This window comes from Perca flavescens, chromosome 12 (genome assembly GCF_004354835.1).
Source record: "Perca flavescens isolate YP-PL-M2 chromosome 12, PFLA_1.0, whole genome shotgun sequence".
Taxonomy (NCBI): domain Eukaryota; kingdom Metazoa; phylum Chordata; class Actinopteri; order Perciformes; family Percidae; genus Perca; species Perca flavescens.
Genome location: NC_041342.1, coordinates 709,946 through 734,852, shown reverse-complemented (window position 1 = coordinate 734,852; position 24,907 = coordinate 709,946). Strand labels below are relative to the sequence as shown.

Sequence of the window (24,907 nt, the reverse complement as noted above, 5' to 3'; positions counted from 1 at the left end):
TCAAAATCTCTTCTGGAATATGTGGAACAAGTTCAACACAAAATAACAGACATTATCCATCCAAAATGGGGAGATCTGGAAAGCACATTTTGAAAATCTGTACAAAGACGTACCAATATATCAAATCAATTCTGGTTAATATATTATAAAAGAAAAACTCCAAACATTAGAAGGCACAATTAAAGACAACCAAACCCCCCCTAGATTTTCCAATTAATGGGGACGATGAGCACACAGACAAAATGTCTCCAGCCGAGGAGAGCTGGTGGTCCAGACAGAATTCTAAATGCAGCCCCCCAGCGATGCAGGCTGCAGTGGAGAAGGGCTTTCATATTGTACTACCGTCTGGCTGTTTTCTGGACCTCTGGTGCTAAGGGCTCATTTCCCCCATTCATAAGATTTATTAATTGTACATAGGGGTGTACAATTCAGAAAATGTCCCAATATCGATTTTCGATTCGAAAACAATTCTTGATTTTAAAAAATAATTCACAGTATGTAAATGTAGTTACTTTTCCCATATATATATATATGTATGTGTATATATATATATATATATATATATATATATATATATATATATATATACACACATCCCATAGTGCATTCATGTGTATTTAGATTTATTAAGTTTATTTAGTATCTTTTATTGTCCATATTATTCATGTGGATTTGTTTGTTATTTGTTATTTTAATATCCAGTTTATGATGTATGTGTAATGTAAGCTACTGGGACCTTGAATTTCCCCTTGGGGATCAATAAAGTATCTATCTATCTATCTATCTATCTATCTATCTATTTTTTTTTTTAAATATGAATTTATTTTTGGAATTCTATGAATTGATGTTGATTTGAATACGAATTGATTATTTTTGCACACCCCTAATTGCACAGCAACATTTTGAACAGTTACAGCCTTCCTAACATGTGTGACTCTGTGCATCATCCCAGTTTTGACTAAATGCCAGATGCTGCCAGGAGGACCTTTGCTGTACCACCGTATTACTATAAAGGGGTGCTGTAATATCCATAATAATATCCAGCATTGGAGGTGACGTGCTGCAGCCTGTAGGCACACAGTGTTATGTAACCGCCTGTACTGTGGTTAACCTACAGCACTGAGGTCAACATAGACCCACCATGAAAGGACTACCGTGTCCCAGGGAATCCATGTTCTGGTGATGCTTCAGGGACATTAGAAGAGCACTAAGGATGCATGAGGGACACAAAAACACCATCATGTGTTATGAGATCAGTATTGAAGCTCCAAAGACACTAGAGAAATATTAATTACCAATATAATAATGACGATTTTACATAATAGAAAGCTCACTTTGAAGGATAACATGTCAGTTTATTTGTATTTAATTGACTTTCTATTCTCCACCACATCACTGCGTAGTGCGTACTCGATGGTCCTCACGTAGGCTGCCCATCCCTCCGCGCTAGGATGGGTCGAGTTATAGGTTATAGCAAGCACACCGGAAGTCCATATATACTTCCTTTAAAATAATAAAGCTCTGCAGCGCAAACTGGACCGCTGACACATACTTTGAAAGGTCCAATCGGAAGTGGGGTGTTTGACTGTGTCCACCTTGACACTGGTCCTCTTGTGACTCATCCAACCTCCGGGAGGTTTCTACTCATCCTACTGTCTGGGATCCTGATGGCACTGTTACTCAGTCGAACTTTTCAAACCGATTACTTATCCAAACAAGGGGCCTGGTTTAGGGATTCTTACTACAGCAGGAAACCTGAAACCTCTGGAAGTCCTAACTCAGTAAGACCTCCAATAATCCTACAGCATGGAGACGTACACCAAGGTCACGGAACTCATTACTATATATAGAAATATCAGGATTCATTTGGCTTGATGATTACATGATATACCGTGAATGCGCACAGGGACGCGGATACACGCACAAACACACGCACATGCGCCATCTATGTTATGCAGGCAACACATGCAATGGTGCAGGATGCATGATAAGGAGAGAAAGATGTAGATGTCTCTTGAATTATTAAATTATCACGATCACTTGTAGCTATCGATATCAACAAGTGTTCGTGATTATTTTCCAAATGATCAAAAAGCGCCTCGTCCAACTTGGACTATCATTTTTAGCAGGCCTGGATTATCACTATGGTTTCATATAATGCCAAACAGCTATCTCTGTGATACATATCATACCATGTGAAACAGGAGCTGTTGCATAACCGCCGTCCAGATTCATAACACACTATAATAAGGTAATTATTACGAGTGGCAGTACAATAACAATATACATATATAATAAACTCAACTATTCCTATTTGATGCAATGCGACGTTTTTAAACCGCACCTTAATCGACCTGCTCCATATTACTGTAACTGTAACTGTAACGTAACGTAACGTAATGTAACGTAACCTAACGGGTCCCTTCTCTGACAAGCACTTATCAGACAGCTCTTTGGCTAACGTGTTTCTGTCATTTCTTTAAGTGAATATGGACGACTAGTACTGGCAGAGCTCCACTGTACCACTGAGGAATATGACACAGATTATTCTATTTGGGGAAATATGAGTGTTTGGTATTTCAACTAGCTAACCAAGCATAACGCTCGTGATTCGCTTTGAGAAAACTAAAACAGTTAGCGTGCGTTATCCCAAAACCAGCTGGGTTAGTTTCCTAGTGCTGTAATTACTAGCACTGTGCTGTGGAGTGATTAAAGTGGTAGAAACCTGGCGTAGAGATAGCAGAGCTGTCCGATAATGGAACTACACCACATTACCTTGGGCATCTCCTCCGCTGGTCAGCACTGCGATGGATTTACCGGCGCCGGACAGATTCTCAAAAAATTTCCGGGTGTCCTGCCGCTTCGGTGCCACCGCGCCAGCCATGCCTGTCCCGGGTCACTGTCTTCTGCCCCTAAAACAAATGTCAAATGTACAACTCAGCAAGGCGTCCTGCGACGGAAAGTAACACTGACTGTCTGTGACACAGTAGAGCCACTGTAGTAGAGGGCTGCAGTGGTTGGTTAACTGCCCTCCAACAGCACGAAAACACCCCCGAACAAAGATCGTATATCAGTTAAGGTGACTTACTCAATGCTTTATTAGGACATACCTAAAAATAACTCCAATTCTAAAAATGTGAGAACGTTAAAATATTCAATGACGTTAGCTTATTCAAGCTTCATTATTCATTAGTAAAAAAAAAAAACTAAATATATTTTGTCAAAGCGAACAATTTCACAAATATTACTTAAAATTGCTATTATCATCTGGTTTAACTTGTAATTGTATCAAAGTTAATCAAACTATAGTGTTTTAAAAATAGATATTATCTGTAATGTTATGCTCATTTTCCATCCAGCTCCTAGTTTATGGTCTGGAAAGTGAACCAGAGTGAGATGTCTTCACTTTTTCTTAACTTCTTTAGCTCTCACCAGCCGGCTGCGATATTAGGAATCCCACCATGGCCACGCCAAGACCCGCCCTTCAATAGCATTTATTGGCCAGGCGTCCATGAGAACGCAAGGTAACGTAAACCCATTTGTTCAGGTCCTATCCCCTGACCAATCCCCTAACCCTAACCACTGGAGGCGAGATGCCTAACCCCAACCAATCGAGCTGCTTCGTAGGGCGGGTCTTGGCGTGGCCATAGTGGGCTTCTGAGCCAGAGCCAATGACGCAGTTGTTTTTCCTGACTGACATTTAAATTATCTAATGGGCATCTAGGTCACATACTGTACATTCCAACCAATTGCAATCGACACTGTTGTCTTTCAGTCAGGAAATACACTTCCAGTAACAATTCATACACACACTTAACAGTGAGTGTTGTAACAGCATGAAAAGTTGACATAATGCAACACAAAGAAAATAGATTATTAAATGAATTATGTAATGGCAGCAACAAAAAAACAAAAATCTCAGAAAGCCTACTCCTAAAATAGTTCCATGTTTCATTTTCTAATGTATATGTTCTATGTCATATTCCAAAGTCATGACATTTGTATTGTATGTAACCATTCTTAAACATCATTACATATTGTTGTAACTCTATAAGCCTCAAGTTAAACAGAATTCATAACCTTTTATGAAGTTCATGACCTTGAGCAATGCATGCTGCAAGCTTTATCTTATCTTTCCAAAGACAGTATTGCATATGCTTGTCACAAGCCAACAGTTTGTTATATTTCATAATAATATATTCATAACAAAAAGGTTTATTTGAGAGTCAGTTGGGCGTGTGATTAGATTGGAAGGGCCATGCAGAGGACATCAGCTGCTGGACCAGCTTCAAGTCTCTTTCTACAGAGACCAAGAGTTGCAGCGAGGCCATACTGGATGGGTGTGCCACTTCTTCTTGGAGCCCTAGCATTATGTGTGGTCAGTCATCCTGACTAAAGACATTTGGCAGCTCCTCACTTCTCCAAAATGCAAGCTGAACATTTGAAATAAGGAACTTCCACAAGGAACACACCACATGAATCTGAGTGTGTCATTACAAACAATTACAGTTTCCTATTTTACATTCAAGATTCCTATCAATATGTGAGGATAGATAACACTGAACTATGTATAGAGTTATGGGAAATATGACTTTTTCCAGCTATCCAACAATACCATATGTGAATATTAGTGTGATATAGCTTCTATATATATATATATATATATATATATACACACACACACACACACACACACACACACACACACACACACATAGTCATCGGGTAAAGCTACTCAAAGTTAAATGTAATCATATTTACTGCGTCCATAAAGTGATACGTGGGCCTGACTAGAACCAAAAAACAAATGATTAAGCAAAATTATTTTTTGCTGTGCTTCATATACAGCATATTATTATAACTACACAGGCCCAAAAAGCCACATATAGAGAAATAGTCAATTACTAATTTAATACCTAACTTGAATGATCAGATGTTACGACAATATTCCAATTTGTTTTGGCATTTTATTGATAAAGTATAAAAAGTATATTTAGTATTATTTTGTAATTAAAATTGCCTGTAGGATTAATAATGTGACACATTGTTACATAGATATTTTATGTTTAGACCAGTGATAGACTGGCCATCTGGAATTTGGCCAAATGCCAGAAGGGCCGCCCCCCTATGGACCCCTATGGGTCACTACTGATAATATGTCTTTGGTTAATTTTAAGTTATTTTATGCATGCAGCCACAGATATGGAAGATTGTAGTGTGGCGAGGTGTGTGGAAAGATTCACTGGGAAGGCAGAGTTCCTAATTTCCAAGCTCGGTTATTGACAGAAACAGGGCTAATGTCAGGGCTGTTTGGTGATCCCAGTCCGTGTCTGGCTGAGACACAGTAGTTTTAGGGGGGCTGGTTTTCTTGGGTTTTGTTTTAAAGTGGGACTAATTAGTAAGGTTTACTCTTATTTTATATTTGTTTCATTGTTTTCATCCACAGGCCCTTACCTTTCTTTGTAGTTTGTGCACATATGATTCTGTAAATCCCTTTTTTTAAACTTTTATCTTAATAAATAACTTTTATTTACCCTAACGAGCTGGGTCCTAACACACATTGGGACAGGAACCCTCAAGAGGGAGTATGCAGTACGAGGCCTCCTCTGCATTTCACACACAGGCAGAAAACCGCTCTCTATGAAATGCATTTTACCAGATTACAGTGATGAAAAATCAATACTTTGTAGGTACAAAATGTTTTTAATTCATGTGACAGGCAGTCAAACGTCATTACAGCTGTATTGCAGAACAAGAGGTGATCTGCAAAGTGAATGAAATATAAAGACAGAGGCAGGCCCGCTCAATAAAAATAATTTATTTACAGTGGCATGAATCATAAATTAATGAGCAGCATTGGCAGAAGCAACATTAGAGTCAACAGCTTGCATAATTTGGTGTGAACGTCTGGACTTTTGCATAATAAAACACTCACTGGGAATAAACTGTATGTACTGGACTGTGTCACCGCTGAGATCTTCAGATTTGATTTGAACATCAGGGCAGAGAAGATAATAATAATAATAATAATAATAATAATAATAATACAACTCTTGAAAACTGATCTTTGACCACCTATACCCTTTTTTGACATACAATGAGGAAAATAAGTATTTGAACACCCTGCTATTTTGCAAGTTCTCCCACTCGGAAATCGTGGAGGGGTCTGAAATTGTCATCGTAGGTGCATGTCCACTGTGAGAAACATAATCTAAAAAAAAAAAATCCAGAAATCACAATGTATGATTTTTTAACTATTTATTTGTATGATACAGCTGCAAATAAGTATTTGAACACCTGTCTATCAGCTAGAATTCTGACCCTCAAAGACCTGTTAGTCTGCCTTTAAAATGTACACCTCCACTCCATTTATTATCCTAAATTAGATGCACCTGTTTGAGGTTGTTAGCTGCATAAAGACACCTGTCCACCCCATACAATCAGTAAGAATCCAACTACTAACATGGCCAAGACCAAAGAGCTGTCCAAAGACACTAGAGACAAAATTGTACACCTCCACAAGGCTGGAAAGGGCTACGGGGAAATTGCCAAGCAGCTTGGTGAAAAAAGGTCCACTGTTGGAGCAATCATTAGGAAATGGAAGAAGCTAAACATGACTGTCAATCTCCCTCGGACTGGGGCTCCATGCAAGATCTCACCTCGTGGGGTCTCAATGATCCTAAGAAACTACACGGGAGGAGCTGGTCAATGACCTGAAAAGAGCTGGGACCACCGTTTCCAACGTTACTGTTGGTAATACACTAAGACGTCATGGTTTGAAATCATGCATGGCACGAAAGGTTCCCCTGCTTAAACCAGCACATGTCAAGGCCCATCTTAAGTTTGCCAATGACCATTTGGATGATCCAGAGGAGTCATGGGAGAAAGTCATGTGGTCAGATGAGACCAAAATAGAACTTTTTGGTCATAATTCCACTAACCGTGTTTGGAGGAAGAAGAATGATGAGTACCATCCCAAGAACACCATCCCTACTGTGAAGCATGGGGGTGGTAGCATCATGCTTTAGGGGTGTTTTTCTGCACATGGGACAGGGCGACTGCACTGTATTAAGGAGAGGATGACCGGGGCCATGTATTGCGAGATTTTGGGGAACAACCTCCTTCCCTCAGTTAGAGCATTGAAGATGGGTCGAGGCTGGGTCTTCCAACATGACAATGAGCTGAAGCACACAGCCAGGATAACCAAGGAGTGGCTCTGTAAGAAGCATATCAAGGTTCTGGCGTGGCCTAGCCAGTCTCCAGACCTAAACCCAATAGAGAATCTTTGGAGGGAGCTCAAACTCCGTGTTTCTCAGCGACAGCCCAGAAACCTGACTGATCTAGAGAAGATCTGTGTGGAGGAGTGGGCCAAAATCCCTCCTGCAGTGTGTTCAAACCTGGTGAAAAACTACAGGAAACGTTTGACCTCTGTACTTGCAAACAAAGGCTACTGTACCAAATATTAACATTGATTTTCTCAGGTGTTCAAATACTTATTTGCAGCTGTATCATACAAATAAATAATTGAAAAATCATACATTGTGATTTCTGGATTTTTTTTTGAAGTCCTTATTTTCCTCACTGTATATGAAACACTTTCCGTTTCAGGATATCAACAGCTGATCACAAAGAAACATTTTACAGCCACCTTACCCTAGTGGATTTAGCATCAAAAAATATTCTAAAAGGGGCAATAAGTTACTAAATCATAGCACAAAGACATAGTACATAACCCTGTGGCCCAGTAGTTTAATATAAGGAGTATTTCACCAGTTTCTGTCATTTTAAATCTAAACCTTTTCTGCACTGGTTGTATAAAACAATAGGCTAGCTCCCTATCCACGGTTGTATAATGAAACATTTCAGCTATAAAAGGCTTTAAAATCTCCCTGTCAAGCAACAAAAAGCATATTCACATATTTGCTCAGCACTAGATATTTCGTTGCAACTCAGCTTTAAATAGTCTGATCGCTGCTGGTCCTGATGCAGTTAGGATGCAACAATATAGGGCTGCTGGCATAGTGGTTTAATGCAGACCAGTGTCCTCCGTGTTAGTGTAGGATTCAAACATTTGGACTGGCGCCATCCGGTGGTAGAACAACTAAAAACACCCCAACCCAGGGACAGACCATAGACTGTGTATATTAGGGTTTTATATATATATATATATATATATATATATATATATATATATATATATATATATATATATATATATATATACAGTATATGTTATCTTATATGTTATATATACAGTCTATGGGACAGACCATAGACTATGTATATTAGGGTTTTATATATATATATATATATGTTATCTTATATGTTATATATACAGTATATGGGACAGACCATAGACTGTGTATATTAGGGTTATATATATATATATGTTATCTTATATGTTATATATACAGTCTATGGGACAGACCAATGAGCTAAAAGCAACACTTTGACAATTCTGACATTAAACTCAGAACTCAAATACAGTTTTCTTTTAAAAAAAAATTTAACAAACAAGAACTTATGCCATAAGAATAATTTAAAGATGCTTTTATCACATAAAAAAAATCTACAGATATCTACACATAGTGGCTTAAAAATATTGACAAAGAGCTCAGTGGAATATAATTTAAACAGCCAAGTCCTTCTATTTAGTATGATGTATATTTTTTCTCAGGTGCTTTTAATCAGTTTATGACATGTTTTTGTTTAAAGTTTGGACAATTTTAGAACATTTTTATTTGGGTTAAAGTCTTTCTACAAGTACAACATTTAACATTTGAGCCTTTAAGTGAAAAAAAGAGTTTTTGGTTTCGATGTGAAATCTCTTCAGCTGTCACAGAGAAGCTAAACTCTGCATTGATTTTCTAATTGAAATTTGAATGTCAGTAATAGGTGCTTAATTGTATTGGTAGTACAGTCTGCCATTTGGGTCATTTCTGCCCATGTTATTAATGTCATTTACAGGCCACTGCTGCTCAAAGTGTTTGGAAGCCATCTGGAGATACACTGATGTTGCTACTGGTTACCAACAGAGATCAACAAAGGTCAAAGATTACTTAATGCCCCTTTAAAAAACTAAAAAACCCTTTGTTAGTGAGGGAGACTCTCCCTGATGCATTGTGCACTTACAAGGTGCAATAATACAGTTGAACTACACACACAGTATTAATGGAAGAGTTGATGAGCAGGTTCAAACAGCTCGGGGAGAAAATAGAAAACCCTGGTTTTGTAATTATTACACCTAAAGTATGGAGTGGTAAAACCCCCCCTCAGCAGTACGACACATAGAACACTCCTGTAAACCTTACAGTTATACACCAGACAGACACATCTAAGGCATTATGCTTTGTCTTTAGCATCTTAAAGGAACTTACATGAATTACAGTATTTTGCAATTGATAAAATATTCATCTATTAATCACAAAAAAAATCTTCAATATATTATGTATCCTGTATCAGTGAAAATCAAGAGAAAATAATTCACTTTTATTTCAAACATTAGGAGTTACTGTAGAGTTACGCTCTTGATTGCCTTAAACTTGATCACAGAACTTGACATTCAGGACATTTCCATGGCTTACATCTTCTCTTCGAGGTTTTCTCGTCAAATCTTTGGGATTTTACAATATGCCAGCACACTGGAGTATCATTTTTTACTGTGCTGAAAGCTGAAAGGACAACGCAAAATGTTCTAAAAAAGAGAAAACTTAAAACATTCTTTTCAGTGTTTCATTTTGCAGTCGGTTTGCATTTTCACATTCTTCTTTTGGGAAGAAAAGTAATCTCATTGTTACAGTGTATGCTTAACAGATTTCTGGGAGGGATTTTTGTTCTGAATTACAAGCTTAAATGAGACAGCACCTAATGAATAGAGAGAGAGCACCTTATAAAATGTGTATTTATATATATATATATATATATATATATATATATATATATATATACACAGTATATATAGAGGTCCCGTCTGTAAAAGTCCATACAACTTTGGATGGTAAAGGTTCTGGGTTACCTGATGATCTTTGTTAAATTGAAAGGTTTCATTCTGTACTATTATTCTGTTTATTGGGTCAGACTTTATCCTTGGCGCAAAATTGAACATTCTTCTGAGACTGGTTTGAATTTGTATTCATGGCCAGCACCATTCAAAGGTCACAGCTTCAGCCACAACAAGACCTAACACAACAAGCCCACTTTTGAATTGTCCTTCAGCATGACAGAGAGCTTCAGCTAAAGGCCTGTGATGCGAGAGCAGAAAGAATACATCCAACTAAAGCACATTCTCAATTATGTTTAGAGGGGAAATTATTCTGCGTTTCAATACTCATACTACCATACTAGTATGCCAGAACAAGATTTAGTATGTCCCAATATGTAGTATGCCAAACTCAGTATGCAAAAAAATACCAGGATCCTGCATTGGGTCACATTTTGTAGTATGCGAGCCAGAATGCTTTTCTGGCTATTCTGACCCACATACCCAAGTATCTACCAGTACAACTTCAAAAGTTTTAGATCACATGAAAACTCACACTTTTATCAAGAATTATTTTACACTGCATATATGTACGTATCTTTGATATTCAACTTGTTCTGTTCATAGATACTAAATACTTGATTGTGCTGCTTGTAGTTTCTAAGATACAGCCCTTTTTCTTATCATACTATATTTAGTCTTTGAGCACATGGGACTACTGTTCTTTCCTAAAATATAATGCAATATATAGAAAAAATAAGTCGCCCCATCATGTGCCCAAAAACTAAATATTGTGTGATCACGGAGGGCTTGTATCATGTGGACGCGGCGACAGTTTTGTTGTCATTACTTAGAATTCCTCACGGGTGAGACAGAAACTAGGCACTATAGCTGTAAGTTACGTAGGTAAGTTAAAATCACAAAGTCAATGTTGACTTTTGGTTTTACACCAGACAGTAAGCGCGGTCTCCTGGCTGAAAGTCCTATGTTTGTCTGACCCACCCATCCATCTGGACGCGGACGTTGAAGGTGAACTGTGATTAGAAATGTTTGTGACACGTCAAAAACAAAAGTAATCCAGGACAAAATATGCTTCCCTCGAAACATAACTGAGAAGGTGGTTTAGTTGTATGGGAACGTAAATTTCAACAGACATGGCTGAATTTGAAAATGAATCACAGCTACATGAGTTTTATCAGTTGTACACAGATTCCTTTTTTTTTTTTTTTTTTTTTTTTTTTTTTTTTTTTTAGAGGCAAAGCTGCTTTGGAGGCAGAAATCATTTCATTGGTTAAATCTCAGTGGGCGGAGCAAACAAACAATTTCTGACTAAGTAAATTTGGACTGAAAGTCAGCATAACACGACTACAGAAATTCTACCATGGCACTCACAATGAAGTGAACATGTCGATGTTCAGCAGCATCACGCTTACAACGCTCACCATCTAGTTTAGCGTTTTAGCATGGTGCTAGATGCCAAGTCAGAGGGGTCAAAGATATTCCATTTCATGTAGGGGAATTATAAAAGTATGTACCAAATTTCATGGCAATCCATCCAATAGTAAAGATATTTCATTCTGAACCAAACGCAAGAGCTAAACTCTAGGAAAAGAAATATTTTGAAGCGTAGCATTTTGCTACTTAACTGCAAAGCTTCGAGCTGCTGACACTAAGTTAACTAGCTTAGCTAGTTAGCTTAGCTGAACTTTCAAATTGAAAATAGCAAAATAGCAACAGCTAGTTGTTTCATAGCTAGTTTTTATTCTGGTCCCAACAGCACTGAAAAACAAGTTCATGGTATTGAAACATTTAGTTTACCATTCAAGTAAGCCACATGAATTGACTTGCACTCCTGATGTCTTGTGGTTCTTTAGCTCCACCTACTGATGATTTATGTAACCAATGAAATGTTTCTGCTCTCTGAGAGATGTTTATTGGACTCCAAACTGCTGTTTTGCTATACCAGATAGAGGAAAAGGTTGTTTTTAAAAAAAATCTAAGTATTTACACTATCTATACACGTTCACATTCATTCAAAAAGTCATTAAATAAGGATACAGCTCCCCTATATCTACAGCAGTTGAAATATATTAATTTAAAAATCGACATCAAAATGAACCACTTTGAGAGATTTCCTTAAAGAAAGATATCCTTGATTTTTGTGACATACAAAGAATCTCTAAAATCTCTTCAAAACTATAAATACCTGTAAAATATTTTCCATAAACCTCATTTGACGTTTTTAGTCAGGCTCTAAAATAGAACCATAATGAATACAATTTAATTTATGTTTGTCAACCATTCAACTCATCTAGTGTCGAACTGATGTTTCAGTTTGACACATAAACATACACACACAAATGTCCTCTCTCCTATCCAGTATATGGTCCTCCTCTCCCTATAGTGCATCGGAGTCGGCTGCTGTGACAGAGGGAGCAGTGTTTCCATCATGTGTCCTCCACTCCTTGATGCTTCTCCATTAGATGAGCTGATTAGGTGACAATGTTTTTGAATTAGCTCATGTGTTACTTTGTCTCAACCACAGCCAGGGTCAGCAGAAATTCTACAAAAGACATAAAATTACTTTAATCATCAAAGGAAATTAATAAAACCTAAAAACAAATAACATCAAAATCTCAAAATGACTGTGATAACAAAACACACGTGCATGTGATGGTTGAAGAACAGGAACTTGTAGTGATGATATGTTAAAATAACCTCTTAAGTAGTTTCACAGCATGCTCATGTGTGGGATTTTATATTTTGATAGCTTTTAAAGCATGCATCAAAAAGGAACTAGCATAAGGAATTCAATTATTACAAAAAGTGCTTACCGTTATTGTTTCCCCATTCTACTTCCTATACTGTACTCTTGTGCCATTGTCATTAAGTTTCCACTTAAAGCAAACTCTTGAAGGGTAAAAAAGTATTTAACTAATGAAAAGGATTTTTGTAAAATAATGGGAAGTAATTTAAAGACTGACACTGCTTTAGTCTCAGCTGACAGAATAAGAACATTACTCATATTTCAAAATTCAAACTGAGATGATGCATTCTGTATGTAACCTCAGCTGTTAGAGGGCAAATAAACTAAAGTATATTTCACTTCAAAGCCATTAAATGTTAATTAAAAGGCATCTGTTCTTTAAATGATTAATTGTAGTATCTTTGGTGTAGTAGATGGCAAAACCATGGATGAAGTGGCCAAGTTGTAGCATTTACACTCAAAACTAATTTGGACCTAAAATTGAGCCCTGAGGTACACTAAGTTTACAATTGCTTATGTATAACTGCTTATGCACAGGACAGATCTGATGAGAACCATCTCGAGGTGATTCTGCAGATAACAACCTGATAGCTTAGTCTTGTAGTAAATAGGTTTAGTATATCACACACAAATGGCTATGCATATCACAGAGTGGTCACTCTAAATGCAGGATTCAATTGTTCTCCTCTGTAAAGAAAACACTAGTGTCAGGCGTATTAAACATTACTGTATATAACACAATGTTTCTGTGTTTAATATACTTTTGATATACAAATTAAATTGTGCAAATCTTCAACTTACAGAATTAGCTTCACCCTCTTGTGTCAACATGTCGATTCCCGCCAGCTGCTCCAGGATCAGGCTGCCGTCTCTCACCTGTATCAGAAAAATGACAACACACATGAGCACACCTGCTGAAAATGTATAATCACTCCTGGACTTGATCAAGAATTTATTTTCCTTTTTACAGAAAACAAGAACAATTGCTGAAAGGGCACGTGTAAAAACCCATGCTGCATGTTTCAGAAAAATGGAATTTGTATCTTATATATTGAAAAACAAAGCATACAGATTTTAGTTTAAGAATAACTTAATCGAAATTAACCTGAAACATCAGCATAACAATGAGGATAACACAATCAATATAAATCAAATGATAAGAATGAACATTGATTGTGGCCTCCAATAAGTTTATTCATTGACATGAAACAGTAGATAGCATGCAGTAAATATCTAAAATGATACATATCTCACCTGCTCTGTATTCATGGAGCTCATCTGTCTTGACATCTGGTTCATGTTGCCACCATTGTTGGCCACGACTCCCAGGTTCATGTTGTTGTTGCTGTTGTACATTCCTCCGTTGGGTTGTGTGGAGTACTGGGACTGGGACTGGAACTGTTGGGGGTACACACTGGAAGGAGGCAAAGTGAGTCAAATATGTATAATATTCACAAAAAGACTCAAATCATGGCGAAAACCAACCCTCTGTTAGTTGTTATGTTAAAAACAAATTCAAATCATGCTCATATAAGATCTGGTGTAACTGTTGTTACCCGTTGCTGGTGGAGATGTTGGCAGGTTGGGGCCATCCGTTGCTCGGCTGGTAGCCCGGTTCTCCTCTCTGGTTCGGACCCTGGGGCTGGGTTGGGGGTCCTGATTGACCCTGGTTCTGTTGCAGCATCGAACTTTGACCCTGCCCAATCCTGGGGGTCAGCAGGGGGCTATGCGGGGTCATCACTCCACACGGAAAACCTGACACGGCATCCTGGTGTTGCTGCTGCTGGCTCATTCCTGATGATTGGAGTAGATACAAGGGTCATAAGATGCATGGATGGGTACAATAAACAGGGTGGGAACTAACCAGACACTAACATCGAAAAACTACGGTGTAGTTTTTACCTGTGGTTAATAAGTTACTCTAGGACTACTCTGCTCTTAGATCCTAAACACGGAATCAGACATTATTTGGAAATCTAAAACAGAACAAAACTGACACAGACAAGACTAATAGGAATGATCTAAAACAGAATAAATAACAAGAAATCCTCAGATTAACCTTTAAACACTGAGGGAATACCCTCAGAGCTACTAGTTACCTACAAAATGGTTCATTAAAGGGTTCAAATCATAGGCAAAGAAATAGGATGGAGTATATATCGGAGTGTAAAAGCAGAAAGTCTCATGCAACATTGTTGATTTGCACACAAAAACACATGTTATTCATGCAACCTTTAACTGCACCCAATCAACTTAAAAAAGGACATATGATTACAACAGTCTGAACAAAGACGATTATATTTGATTGCCGCCACCTCAACAAAAAAAGCGAACACGATGCCCATGAAGCACAAACACTACTGTGGCGGCGCTGATGTGCTCCAATTAAATACCTGAACTGCTGAACTGGTAGGCATTGTGCTGTGATGGAGGACTCATTACCCCGCTGTACTGCCCGCCTACATTTCCCATCATGCCCTGGCTAGCCAGATGAGGGCTAGGGGAAAGAGGGGAGGTGAACGGGCTGCAGGAGCCGGGATGAGGAGGAGGAGGTGGAGGAGGAGAGGGCAGGCCGGTACCGTAGCTGGAGGCTGGGTAGGGGAACTGCTGTGGGTTGCCCTGCGGAAGCCGTGGGTTGGTGCCACCTATGGGCATCGGCGTAGGAGCGCTACCCCCGCTGGGCATGTTAGGAGGCATGTTGATACCCTGAGTCCGCATCATCATGGCACGCTGCTGGTGCACGTGTTGCTGCTGCTGCTGCTGCTGGCGCTGGCGTAGGTGGCTGTTGAGGTACTCGCGCTGACGCTGGGCCAGCATCTGGGCGTTGAGGGATCCCTGCATGAAGAAACACAGGAAGAAGGCAGGTAGATCAAATGAAACTGGCTGTTAACGAGACTCTAAGGAGGTATTTAAGCCAATCGCAAATAACTGGCAGGTAGATATTTGTGACTATAAATATTTATAGTCAAAACTATTTAAAAATGTTTATCGTTTATATTTTTTACCATTGTTTCTATCGCAATGTTGAAAAACTAGTGGCTGAACTGCGTTGCGGCAATATTTACGTCATTTGGACGATGCTTTACGTTCTGATCCTTGCATGGTATGTTCATTTTCCACTAAAGTTCCTAATAAAATGAAAAATGTATTTGTCAAGTATTTAATTCCCATAGGCGCCTTACCATGTGGTTATTTCATATAGACTATTTATTTCTTGAATTAACAAAAAATAGGCTATATCGTTATATATATTGTTATCAAGATATAAAATGACCTGTGTCGGAATAAAATATTTAGATTATTTTGGTGAGGTATTTAACACCAGTGAGCCAAGGCGGGCTGCAGTTTAGTGGATATGAATGAGAGCAAAAGCTGGCCACTGAAATACTCAATAACACAGTAATTTCATTCTGGCACAATAATTCACAATACTAATGTATAATTAATGTTATCAATACAATATATATCATAATGTGGAATTGATCAGTATAACAATTCTGTGTGAAGGCCAAAACATCACTTGAATCTGATGATCTAAATTCTTCTAAAGAGGCTTTTCCAACCAAACAAACATCATGCCAACACACAGTGGGCCTTCGCACTGGGTCCTTCACACCGGCTGCGTGGCGTGAGCGTGTCGGCTGCGTGGCGTGTCTGTTTTTATTTGGGCTCCCATGGTAACAGGTTAGAGCTTACACTCTGCCTGCGTGACACGCACATCTCAGAAAACGCGTGCGTGCTAGAAATAGGACCGGCGCCTGTTTTTCACGTGACACGCCAGCGTGTTGGAAGCGTTTCCAGGCAAAATAGAATACGAATAGATGTTTATATGTTATTTTGTAATAAATGACATGTTCATGTTTGAAAGTCTCGAGGTTTTGACATAATATATTGACAGATATAAATGTATTATTATTATTATCGATTTTCAAATATTGCACCTGTCAATACAGAAGGAAATATTCTGTAGCCTATTTTGCCGTCAATATTGCCGACGTTGACTTTGCTGTAATCAGATCGGTATATATTTATGTTTAACATGAAGCATACTACTGATTGAGCAGCAGCGCCGCATCAGACACGTTTCTGGTGTGCAAAGACATAGAAAACGCCACGCAGCTGCCACGCAACTGACACGCAACAGAAACGCCACGCTCACACCACGCTCACACCACGCTCACACCACGCTCACACCACGCTCACACCACGCTCACACCACGCTCACACCACGCTCACACCACGCTCACGCAACCAGTGTGCAGGAGCCCTAAGATGCTCCTGGTGTGGTATGGCGCGTGGCGGAGGACGGAACAAAACCAGAACGCAGCACAGATGCGCCCAGTGGGGAATGGGGGTAGGTGTCAACATGATGGCTACCTCACCGTGGTGTCATTTAAACTGGGATGGAGGATATATGGATGGTGTTAACATACACTGACCTGGTTTGGTACATTAGACCTTAGAGGTAGATTCATATTGGACACTCCACTCATCTGGTTCCCCATGGGCTGACGGTTCTACATGGGGGGTAGATAAGAGTACTTTATTAATCTCAATGGAAAATGATGGGAGACAGCAACAACCACTCACATACAAATAAATACATTTAGTTTCAAAACACCACCTTGACATGTGATATGAAACAACCTGCAGTTAGTCTTAAAGACAGAATCAACCTTTCTTTTCAACTGATATTTTGCTGCCCTCTTATATGGTGTAAAAATGTACCACACTCATACTTTGTAAATCAAGGTTACTTACTGCTCCTCCACACCCTCAAAATGAATTTAAAGCTGGTGTGTCAGTGCATATTCACTCATGAAGCACTAATACTGATATGGTTTGGGCCTCGTCAGACTCCGGTGGGTGCCACCAATGCTGTATGTTTGCAATAATACCGAATATAACCATTGCATGAAAGATATTTTGCATCACAACTGCATTGTACAGTATATTTTAAATTTGGCCACTACAGGATCATTTTCTGAATTGCTTAAACACTGCATTATTTCAGTTTTGAAACCTTCACTGAGACCTTGAGAATATCTGAACATAAGACAGCTATTCGCACCCGGAACTTAACTTATGCCATGGCGAGGCATTATAAGCAGGCCAATCATGGCTCCCCTGCATCACTGAGGTTCTGGGGAATTGAGAAAATCACACCCCCATCCAGGGGTGGTGAGATCATTAATAAACTCCTATGCAGGGAAGCGTTTTGGATACATACACTCAGCACTTTAGAACCTCTAGGTTTAAATGAAGAATTTAATCTGACTTGCTTTCTCTAATGTCAAAGTATGTTAAAGGATAGTATTTAAGATGAATATACTTTTATTCCCATTGCCCTGTGAACATTTTTGTTTGTTTGTATTCACCTTTGACCTGTTTGCGGGCATTTGCCCTTTAATGTAACACCTTGGTTGAGATGGGTGTATCTACAGATTGCCCCTCTTGTGCACAATCACACCTGTTGATGATTCTTATTAAGGGCTTCATTGGCCATTCTCTCCAAGGACTCTGATGAAGATGTAACTTACATTGAAACGTTAGTCACTGTTATGCACCTTAAGAAATAAAACCATCAAGTAAGAAGACATCTGTGTTGCACCGGCAATTTTTTGTTATTTTATACTGTTGTGTCCTGCCTTGGTTGTACCGGATTGTTGCGGTCTGCAGAAGCGCAGAGAACTCTCCTTTTTACCTTGAATGACACGTTTTTGTGTTTGCAGATGGCAGGAGTTCATTTGGAGACTTAGACTTGTCTGTTTCTCTGCTGACTCTGACAGAAATGTAAAGACAGAAGTGCAAAAGTTGTGTATCACATCTGAACACGCTGCTAAATCAACAGTGCTATTTGTGTTGATATACACAAGCTGTTTTCCCTAAACTCTCCACCAGGTGGCAGTCTAAATTTAAATATGTATATATGGAGCGAGAAGTCCCTTGTAGAGAATTATTACATTTTAAAATGTAGTAATAAACCCCCTACCATCTAGTATTTACTGGGGTCCTGAGACATATGACTATAAAAACTAAATTTGAAAAAATAACGTACACAGAAACAAAATGTATGAATTAATTCAAATAGACTTACAGACAAATATAGTATCAGAACATACAAGTCCTGTATATACAATCACAGAGAGGAACATTATGGGGAAATGGGGTCAGTCACAAAGGGTGCAGTCTGTGTGCAATCATCTTTATAAGTGAGTGTATGAGTTTGTGTGTGTGTGTGTGTGTGTGTGTACATGTCATGTGTGTTCATTGTTAAGTGTCTCAGCAGCAGGGAGCTGCTGATGAAGACAGAAAGCTGAAGCCCATTTGTTAAACTCAGCGAACCCTGTTGGCATCACGGCGTGCTCTGTTACATCACATGTAATAAGAAGAAATAGCAAAAAGGAAACAGCTTTGTTTTGAATTTGAGTGTCTAATAATCTATATAAGCATATAAAGAGAAATTAAAAAGGAAGACCGGCCCATTCTGGGAACGGCAAGGATTGTGGGCGGATTATGTGTATAGAGCAACGGCTTATACATTGTCCCATACTAGCACCATAAAATCTTGTATTTTTTGTTTTATATTTGTAACTGTTTTTAACTGCCCTTTAATTTTTAATTTCTTATATTGCACTGTAACTTTTATTCTTGTATTTTAATCGTTTTTATGTAAAGCACTTTAAAATTGCTGAAATGTGCTATACAAATAAAGCTGCCTTGCCTTGCATAAGGCAACAATATCTCCTTCATGGTAATGAGGCCCTTGAATAAAGATGAAACACGGATTCCAGGTCTATCAAGATGATGAACGTGATTACATTTTCTAAACATGTTTGTATTCACAGGGAGAAAGAAAATGTGTGTTTTATTATGGGAAGAGAGCCTCCCCGTAAATACCTGATTTACTTGACATAACGGACTGATGATCTGACATCATCATCAATCAGTCCGTATACATACAGCACTCCATAACAAATATAGTTGTTGATACAAAAGAAAAATGTTCTTCTCTAAGTTTTTACACCTTCACTATTCCACCACAGCTTTTCCATCAGGGTGCATTCAGGTGGTAGTTTGTTCGTTTGAATCAACATTAGTATGGCACACAAAGGACACACAAAGTCATTTTGCTTTGCTGCTTTCTGGTGTGACTGGGCACCATGCCTAATCACCAACTGAATGGGATAATCTGACCCACCTGTTTACCTCAGCATTTTCTGGTCAATAAACATCACAACACGGGAAGAAGAATGATAGAAAATATTTGGTGCCACCTACCAGCTGGGCCTGGAGTCTGTGCTGCAGCTGGAGCCTCAGGTTGTTAGGCTGAGGCACTCCTGGATTGGGCCCCCCTGGCCTCATCCCGACCGGTCTAGGACCCAAGCTCCCAGGCATCCTCATCATTGGGGGATAACCAGCGGGCGCCATCCTCTGTGGCCCCATGTGGCCGCTCATAGAGGGGCCGTGGAACCCACCATCAGGAGCCATGCCGCCATAACCTGGGTGGCCACTGTAGTGTTGACTGTACATGAGCGGCTTCATGTTGGCTGCTGGGTCCGAGGAGACGAGATACTGGTCCTGGTCTGACATGGAACCCTGCAGGGTGGGAAGACAGAATATGAGTGAAAAAAATCAATCCAATATTTGTTTTCCGTGTCGTTTTCTGTGTAAATTTCCACTATCAACTGCAGCCTTACATATTTACATGTTTAAAAATTAGGCACTAAAACATTTTATAAAACGCATATAAAAAACATGATTTATTAAATGAATGAATTAAAATCCCTTCTTATTGTTCTGCAGACAGGTGATTCTTAGGTCAGTTTAAAGCGCCCATATTATGCTCATTTTCAGGTTCATATTTGTATTTTAAGGTTGTACCAGAATAGGTTTACATGGTTTAATTTTCAAAAAACACCATATTTTTGTTGTACTGCACAGCTCTCTCTCACTGCTGCAGATCCTCTTTTCACCTGGTCTCTGTTTTAGCTACAGAGTGAGACCTCTTTTCATCTTCTTCTTCTATACTATCTTTGATTGCACTCGCACATGCTCAGTAGCTCAGATGTAGATCATGTCAGCTAGCTAACTCTAGAGACAGTAAAAGAAAGGCTGTTACTCCAACTTTGGTCAGTTACAAGGCCGGATTAGCTGGGAGACTTCTTCTAAATGAGGGCGCACATGGAAGTAGTTCTTTTGTAGATTATGGTGAACTAGTGTGTGTTGTAGCAGTGCTTTGCTATTGAGAACGACGTAGCATGCTAGCGTTAGCATTAGCGTTAGCATGCTAACGCTAACGCTACGAGCTAACGGTTGTGGTTAGCCAGCTCATTTCAGACTGTGACGTCACAGTCCGGGCCGATTTTGAACAGCTTACCAGGAGACTGAAGGCAGGACACATTCAGAAACCGAATCTCACTCAAAACAGCATGGATGGATTTTTTTAAAAGTTTGTATGTGTGTGGAAGCACCAGAGACACAACATAACACCCCAAATCCCAGAAAAAGTGTTATTTTCATAATATGGGCACTTTAAAGGGGCTCACCTGTCCAGCCAGTGTAGGGATTCCCAGCATCTTGTCGATCTCCTCCAGACCCTCATAGTCCTTCAACACTGAGCACAGCTGGCTCAGCAGGGCTCCTTCATCTGGCTGGCCCTCAGGCCCTGTGCCGCAACACCGCATCCCATCCTCACGGGGGACGCCGTACGGTGGCCTGGAAGGTATCTTGGCATTAATGTCACACCACACTCAAGGGTCCCGACAGAGCCCACATCTGAACTCTAGAACTGCTGCACATGTCTACATTTTATTGGATGACTCTTCTTTTATGCTTTAGGATAGAATGAATGCCGTACCTGCTTTGGTTTCCATAGTGATCCATAGCTATCATTTGGTTTGCCCATTGCGCAGTCTGAGTGGGCGGGGCTTGTTGCTGAGGGTAGGCAGAGTTTGCCATCTCCATCTCTAAGAGGGAAGAAAAGCACATGAAATGTCAGAATCCCTTGAGGTTTTGATCAGAGATGATGTCACAGTTCTTTCTTCTCACCGTTGCCCATCATCTGCATGTTGATGGCTCTGGATCCAGGCGGGCCCCTCGTGGGCTGCACAGCATTCATGTTGGGTACCATTCGACTTGGTCCAACCCCTTGGCCCATCATTGGCCCCGCAGTACCCCGTATGGGCCCCAGGGGACCCCAGTCCTGCTGCATGGAACCCCGCATTGACCCGTTACTCAGCATGCCTGATTTGGGGAGAACAGAAATAATCAGTATCAATAATCAATAATTTGAGATTATTCATTTTATATGATACAGAATCTTAAAACCTTACTTTTCGTAGAAAGAACAAAGAGCTGAGAAGATGTGTGTATCTGATGCAAGTCAACTGTTTCGAGAATTATCCCGTGTGTCTCCAATAAATAAAATGTTGACTTCAAAAGGGAAAAAAATTCTTTCATGGATACTTCAGTTAATAAAAAAAAAAGGTTTCCCAAAGTACTGCACAGCCAAAATTACATCAAATAATTTAAAGTATGATATCAGAGCTTGTATGTGTGAGTATGTACAGTATGTATATTTATAATTGTTTGCACAACCGTATTTGTAGGCAGTACCAATGGGATACTATTTCTTTTCCTGCCTTACCTGGATTGGCCATCGCAGCCTGTTTGGCCATGCCTGCGTGGGTTCCCATCATGCCTTGCTGCTGCTGCTGTGGTTGTTGTTGCTGCAGTAAGGAGTAGGGGCCATTGTTCCTGTGCTGAGGAGGGAATGGCCTGCCAGTGTTGGGGTTGGGGCCCATACTGCTGTCCAGAGAGGTGCTCCTGACTGGAGGAGCACCTCGACCCGGTTGGCCTGGCCTGGCACCATTCAAACCTGCTGGGAGGAAGGCGAGGGTTTCCTTTTCTTAGTTTTAGAAAGTACTGTTTATATCCTACGACAAAGATATGATGAAGGTATCCATTAAGGCTGAATGATTTGGAAGGAAAATCTAATTGTGATTTTCTTGCCAGATATTGTGATTACGATTTGATTTCCGTATTTTTTTTTAGCTACATATTGCACTGTCTATGATCATCTTAAATATAGTTATTAAAAAATAAATGAAAAATCCACTGAAAACTTTCTGTAAACAATCTATGATATGAAACTTTATTCCAGCATTTATCTCATGAAGAAAACAGTAAATATAAAGAAAAGAGGAATAAAAAAATGTAGAATCAAATGTTACACCAAACATTCAACTTAATATTTCACATTCGATTAATCGCGGTCTTCACCATTAGTTGATCGCATCCTTTCAAATGCGATATGGATTTGACAGCGATGAATCGTTCAGCCCTAGCATTCATATTTTCTAATAGAGATTATAAAGACTGGTTCAATTCTAAACATCTTTAGGAGCAAGAAATCGTCAAATGAACTCCCCAGACACAAACACACTGTGCAGACGTACTTGCAGGGTTGATGTGAGGGAAGGCTCTGGGCTGGTTGGGGGGGCTGCGGCTGCTGCTTTCTGTCATCTGCAGGATGTCGCTGATGATGCCCTGCTTGTCCACAGAGGAACCAGGCGGCACAGAGGAAGAGGAGGACGAAGAGGAGGCTGGTCTTCTGACTGATGGCTGGCCTGCAAACAGCTGCTGCTGCTGGCTGCCGCTCTGCAGGTCCTCCAGCAGTTCTTCCAGCTCACTGGTCTGAGAGCAGCCACAGGAAGAACACAGGAGCACAAGATGTTGCAGTGACATTTAAGGACTTGTCTGCCAAAATTCAAGGACTAAAAATGTCAACGTTTCATGACATGACATTTGCTGCATTTTAGACTCCTGACTGGTTTTTTATTTATTGTTGGAAATGTAGGTTTCTGTCACAGTTAGGCCTTTTTTGAGTGTGGATCATAGTACAGAATTTGGTATATCATTTCAACACCATTTTTAAACACAAGTTCACACACTGCAAAGCAACAAAGAACCAGAGAACCTTTCAGTTCAGGCGCCAACATCAAAAACATCTAAAGTACACGTTGAAGGTTTCATGTGCTTCAAACTAGTTGCTACAAAGAAATATTTGTATCCTTCTGAATGTTAATATCATATTAAATATACATCAAAACAACAAGGTATTATTTGTCTTTGTTTTGATGTTTAATAAACATGCAGACAAAGAAATGTAAAAAGAAACTTTCATATAATGAAAACAAGAAATCTGATGGTCCCTTTTTTTGGAAAATATAAACCCCCTCAGACACACACACACACACACACACACACACCACTGACAGGACTGGTTTCCTCCGGCAGTTTGTGTGATGAGTAGAGGAGGAGCTAAAAATAAACTGCCGGCACTAATGAGGTCAGGTCATGTGTGAATTGTACAGTAAGACACACAGTCCCTGCTCTGCACGCACACACACACACACACACACACACACACACACACACACACACACACACACACACACACACACACACACACACACACACACACACACACACACACACACACACACACACACACACACACACACACACACACACACGAAAATTGAAAGCGCTTGTTGCTTCATTTGTGCAAGTACAGGAGAACACAAAGCCCTTTCTAGGGACCGGTTAACCTTCTGTTCCTCAGCTACTTTGTTCTTTACTTTAACTTTCTGCTTTTCCTGTTCTGCACCTTATTCTGATCAGCTAGAATTACATCTCAACAGTCAGTTGAAAAAGCACGTCCCTGGCACCATCAGGACCGGCTCAACTAAGCCATCACCTTATTCTACAATCTACAAACCAACCAAGCCACCAAGGGGGGGAGCCTCTGAATAGCTCCCTCCCCTCCGGCAGCAGCCTCCGCTCTCCGGAGGCACAAATGGTGGTAGGAGTGTCGCCTGAGGATGTCAGACTTTTGAACCTCAGCCGTCCTCCATCCACCCCTTCCTGGACATAAATTCAACCATGTCGGTGCACCTGCACGACAACACTCTGAACTGGCTACACTGACGCTACAAGAGAGGGAGTGCTACACTGGGAAATATTGGTGCCAGGCATCATCGGTCACTCTTCTGGAAGGTTTGTTCACACAAAGTACAACATACACAGACCAACTGTACTAACAGACATACAATATGCATATACAAACACACCTACATGCTGAGCCATATAAACAG

At 39.8% G+C, this 24,907-nt stretch overlaps 2 protein-coding genes across 9 annotated transcripts in view; both read right to left on the bottom strand.

The window, feature by feature from the left end:
• Nucleotides 1-3,051, bottom strand: part of LOC114565617 (ATP-dependent 6-phosphofructokinase, platelet type) — a 34,534-nt gene extending 31,483 nt beyond the window's left edge. For all 4 annotated transcript variants that reach the window (XM_028593781.1, XM_028593779.1, XM_028593782.1 and 1 more), the window contains exon 1: nucleotides 2,776-3,051. In XM_028593781.1, the coding sequence (XP_028449582.1) occupies nucleotides 2,776-2,884 (109 nt within the window). In that variant the 5' untranslated portion in view covers nucleotides 2,885-3,051. The remainder of the gene's footprint in view (nucleotides 1-2,775) is intronic.
• Nucleotides 3,052-11,206: 8,155 nt separating this feature from the next.
• Nucleotides 11,207-24,907, bottom strand: part of LOC114565128 (nuclear receptor coactivator 2) — a 57,724-nt gene continuing 44,023 nt past the window's right edge. For 2 of the 5 annotated variants that reach the window (XM_028593000.1, XM_028593001.1), the window contains exons 11-22: nucleotides 23,207-23,444; nucleotides 22,396-22,629; nucleotides 21,798-21,992; nucleotides 21,607-21,715; nucleotides 21,296-21,464; nucleotides 20,028-20,345; nucleotides 17,186-17,263; nucleotides 15,140-15,581; nucleotides 14,303-14,540; nucleotides 14,001-14,160; nucleotides 13,548-13,622; nucleotides 11,207-12,542 (exon numbers count right to left, since the gene is read on the bottom strand). In XM_028593000.1, coding sequence (XP_028448801.1) covers nucleotides 12,531-12,542; nucleotides 13,548-13,622; nucleotides 14,001-14,160; nucleotides 14,303-14,540; nucleotides 15,140-15,581; nucleotides 17,186-17,263; nucleotides 20,028-20,345; nucleotides 21,296-21,464; nucleotides 21,607-21,715; nucleotides 21,798-21,992; nucleotides 22,396-22,629; nucleotides 23,207-23,444 — 2,268 coding nt within the window. In that variant the 3' untranslated portion in view covers nucleotides 11,207-12,530. The remainder of the gene's footprint in view (nucleotides 12,543-13,547; nucleotides 13,623-14,000; nucleotides 14,161-14,302; nucleotides 14,541-15,139; nucleotides 15,582-17,185; nucleotides 17,264-20,027; nucleotides 20,346-21,295; nucleotides 21,465-21,606; nucleotides 21,716-21,797; nucleotides 21,993-22,395; nucleotides 22,630-23,206; nucleotides 23,445-24,907) is intronic. The other 3 variants (XM_028593003.1, XM_028593004.1, XM_028593002.1) reach the window with 3 other exon arrangements.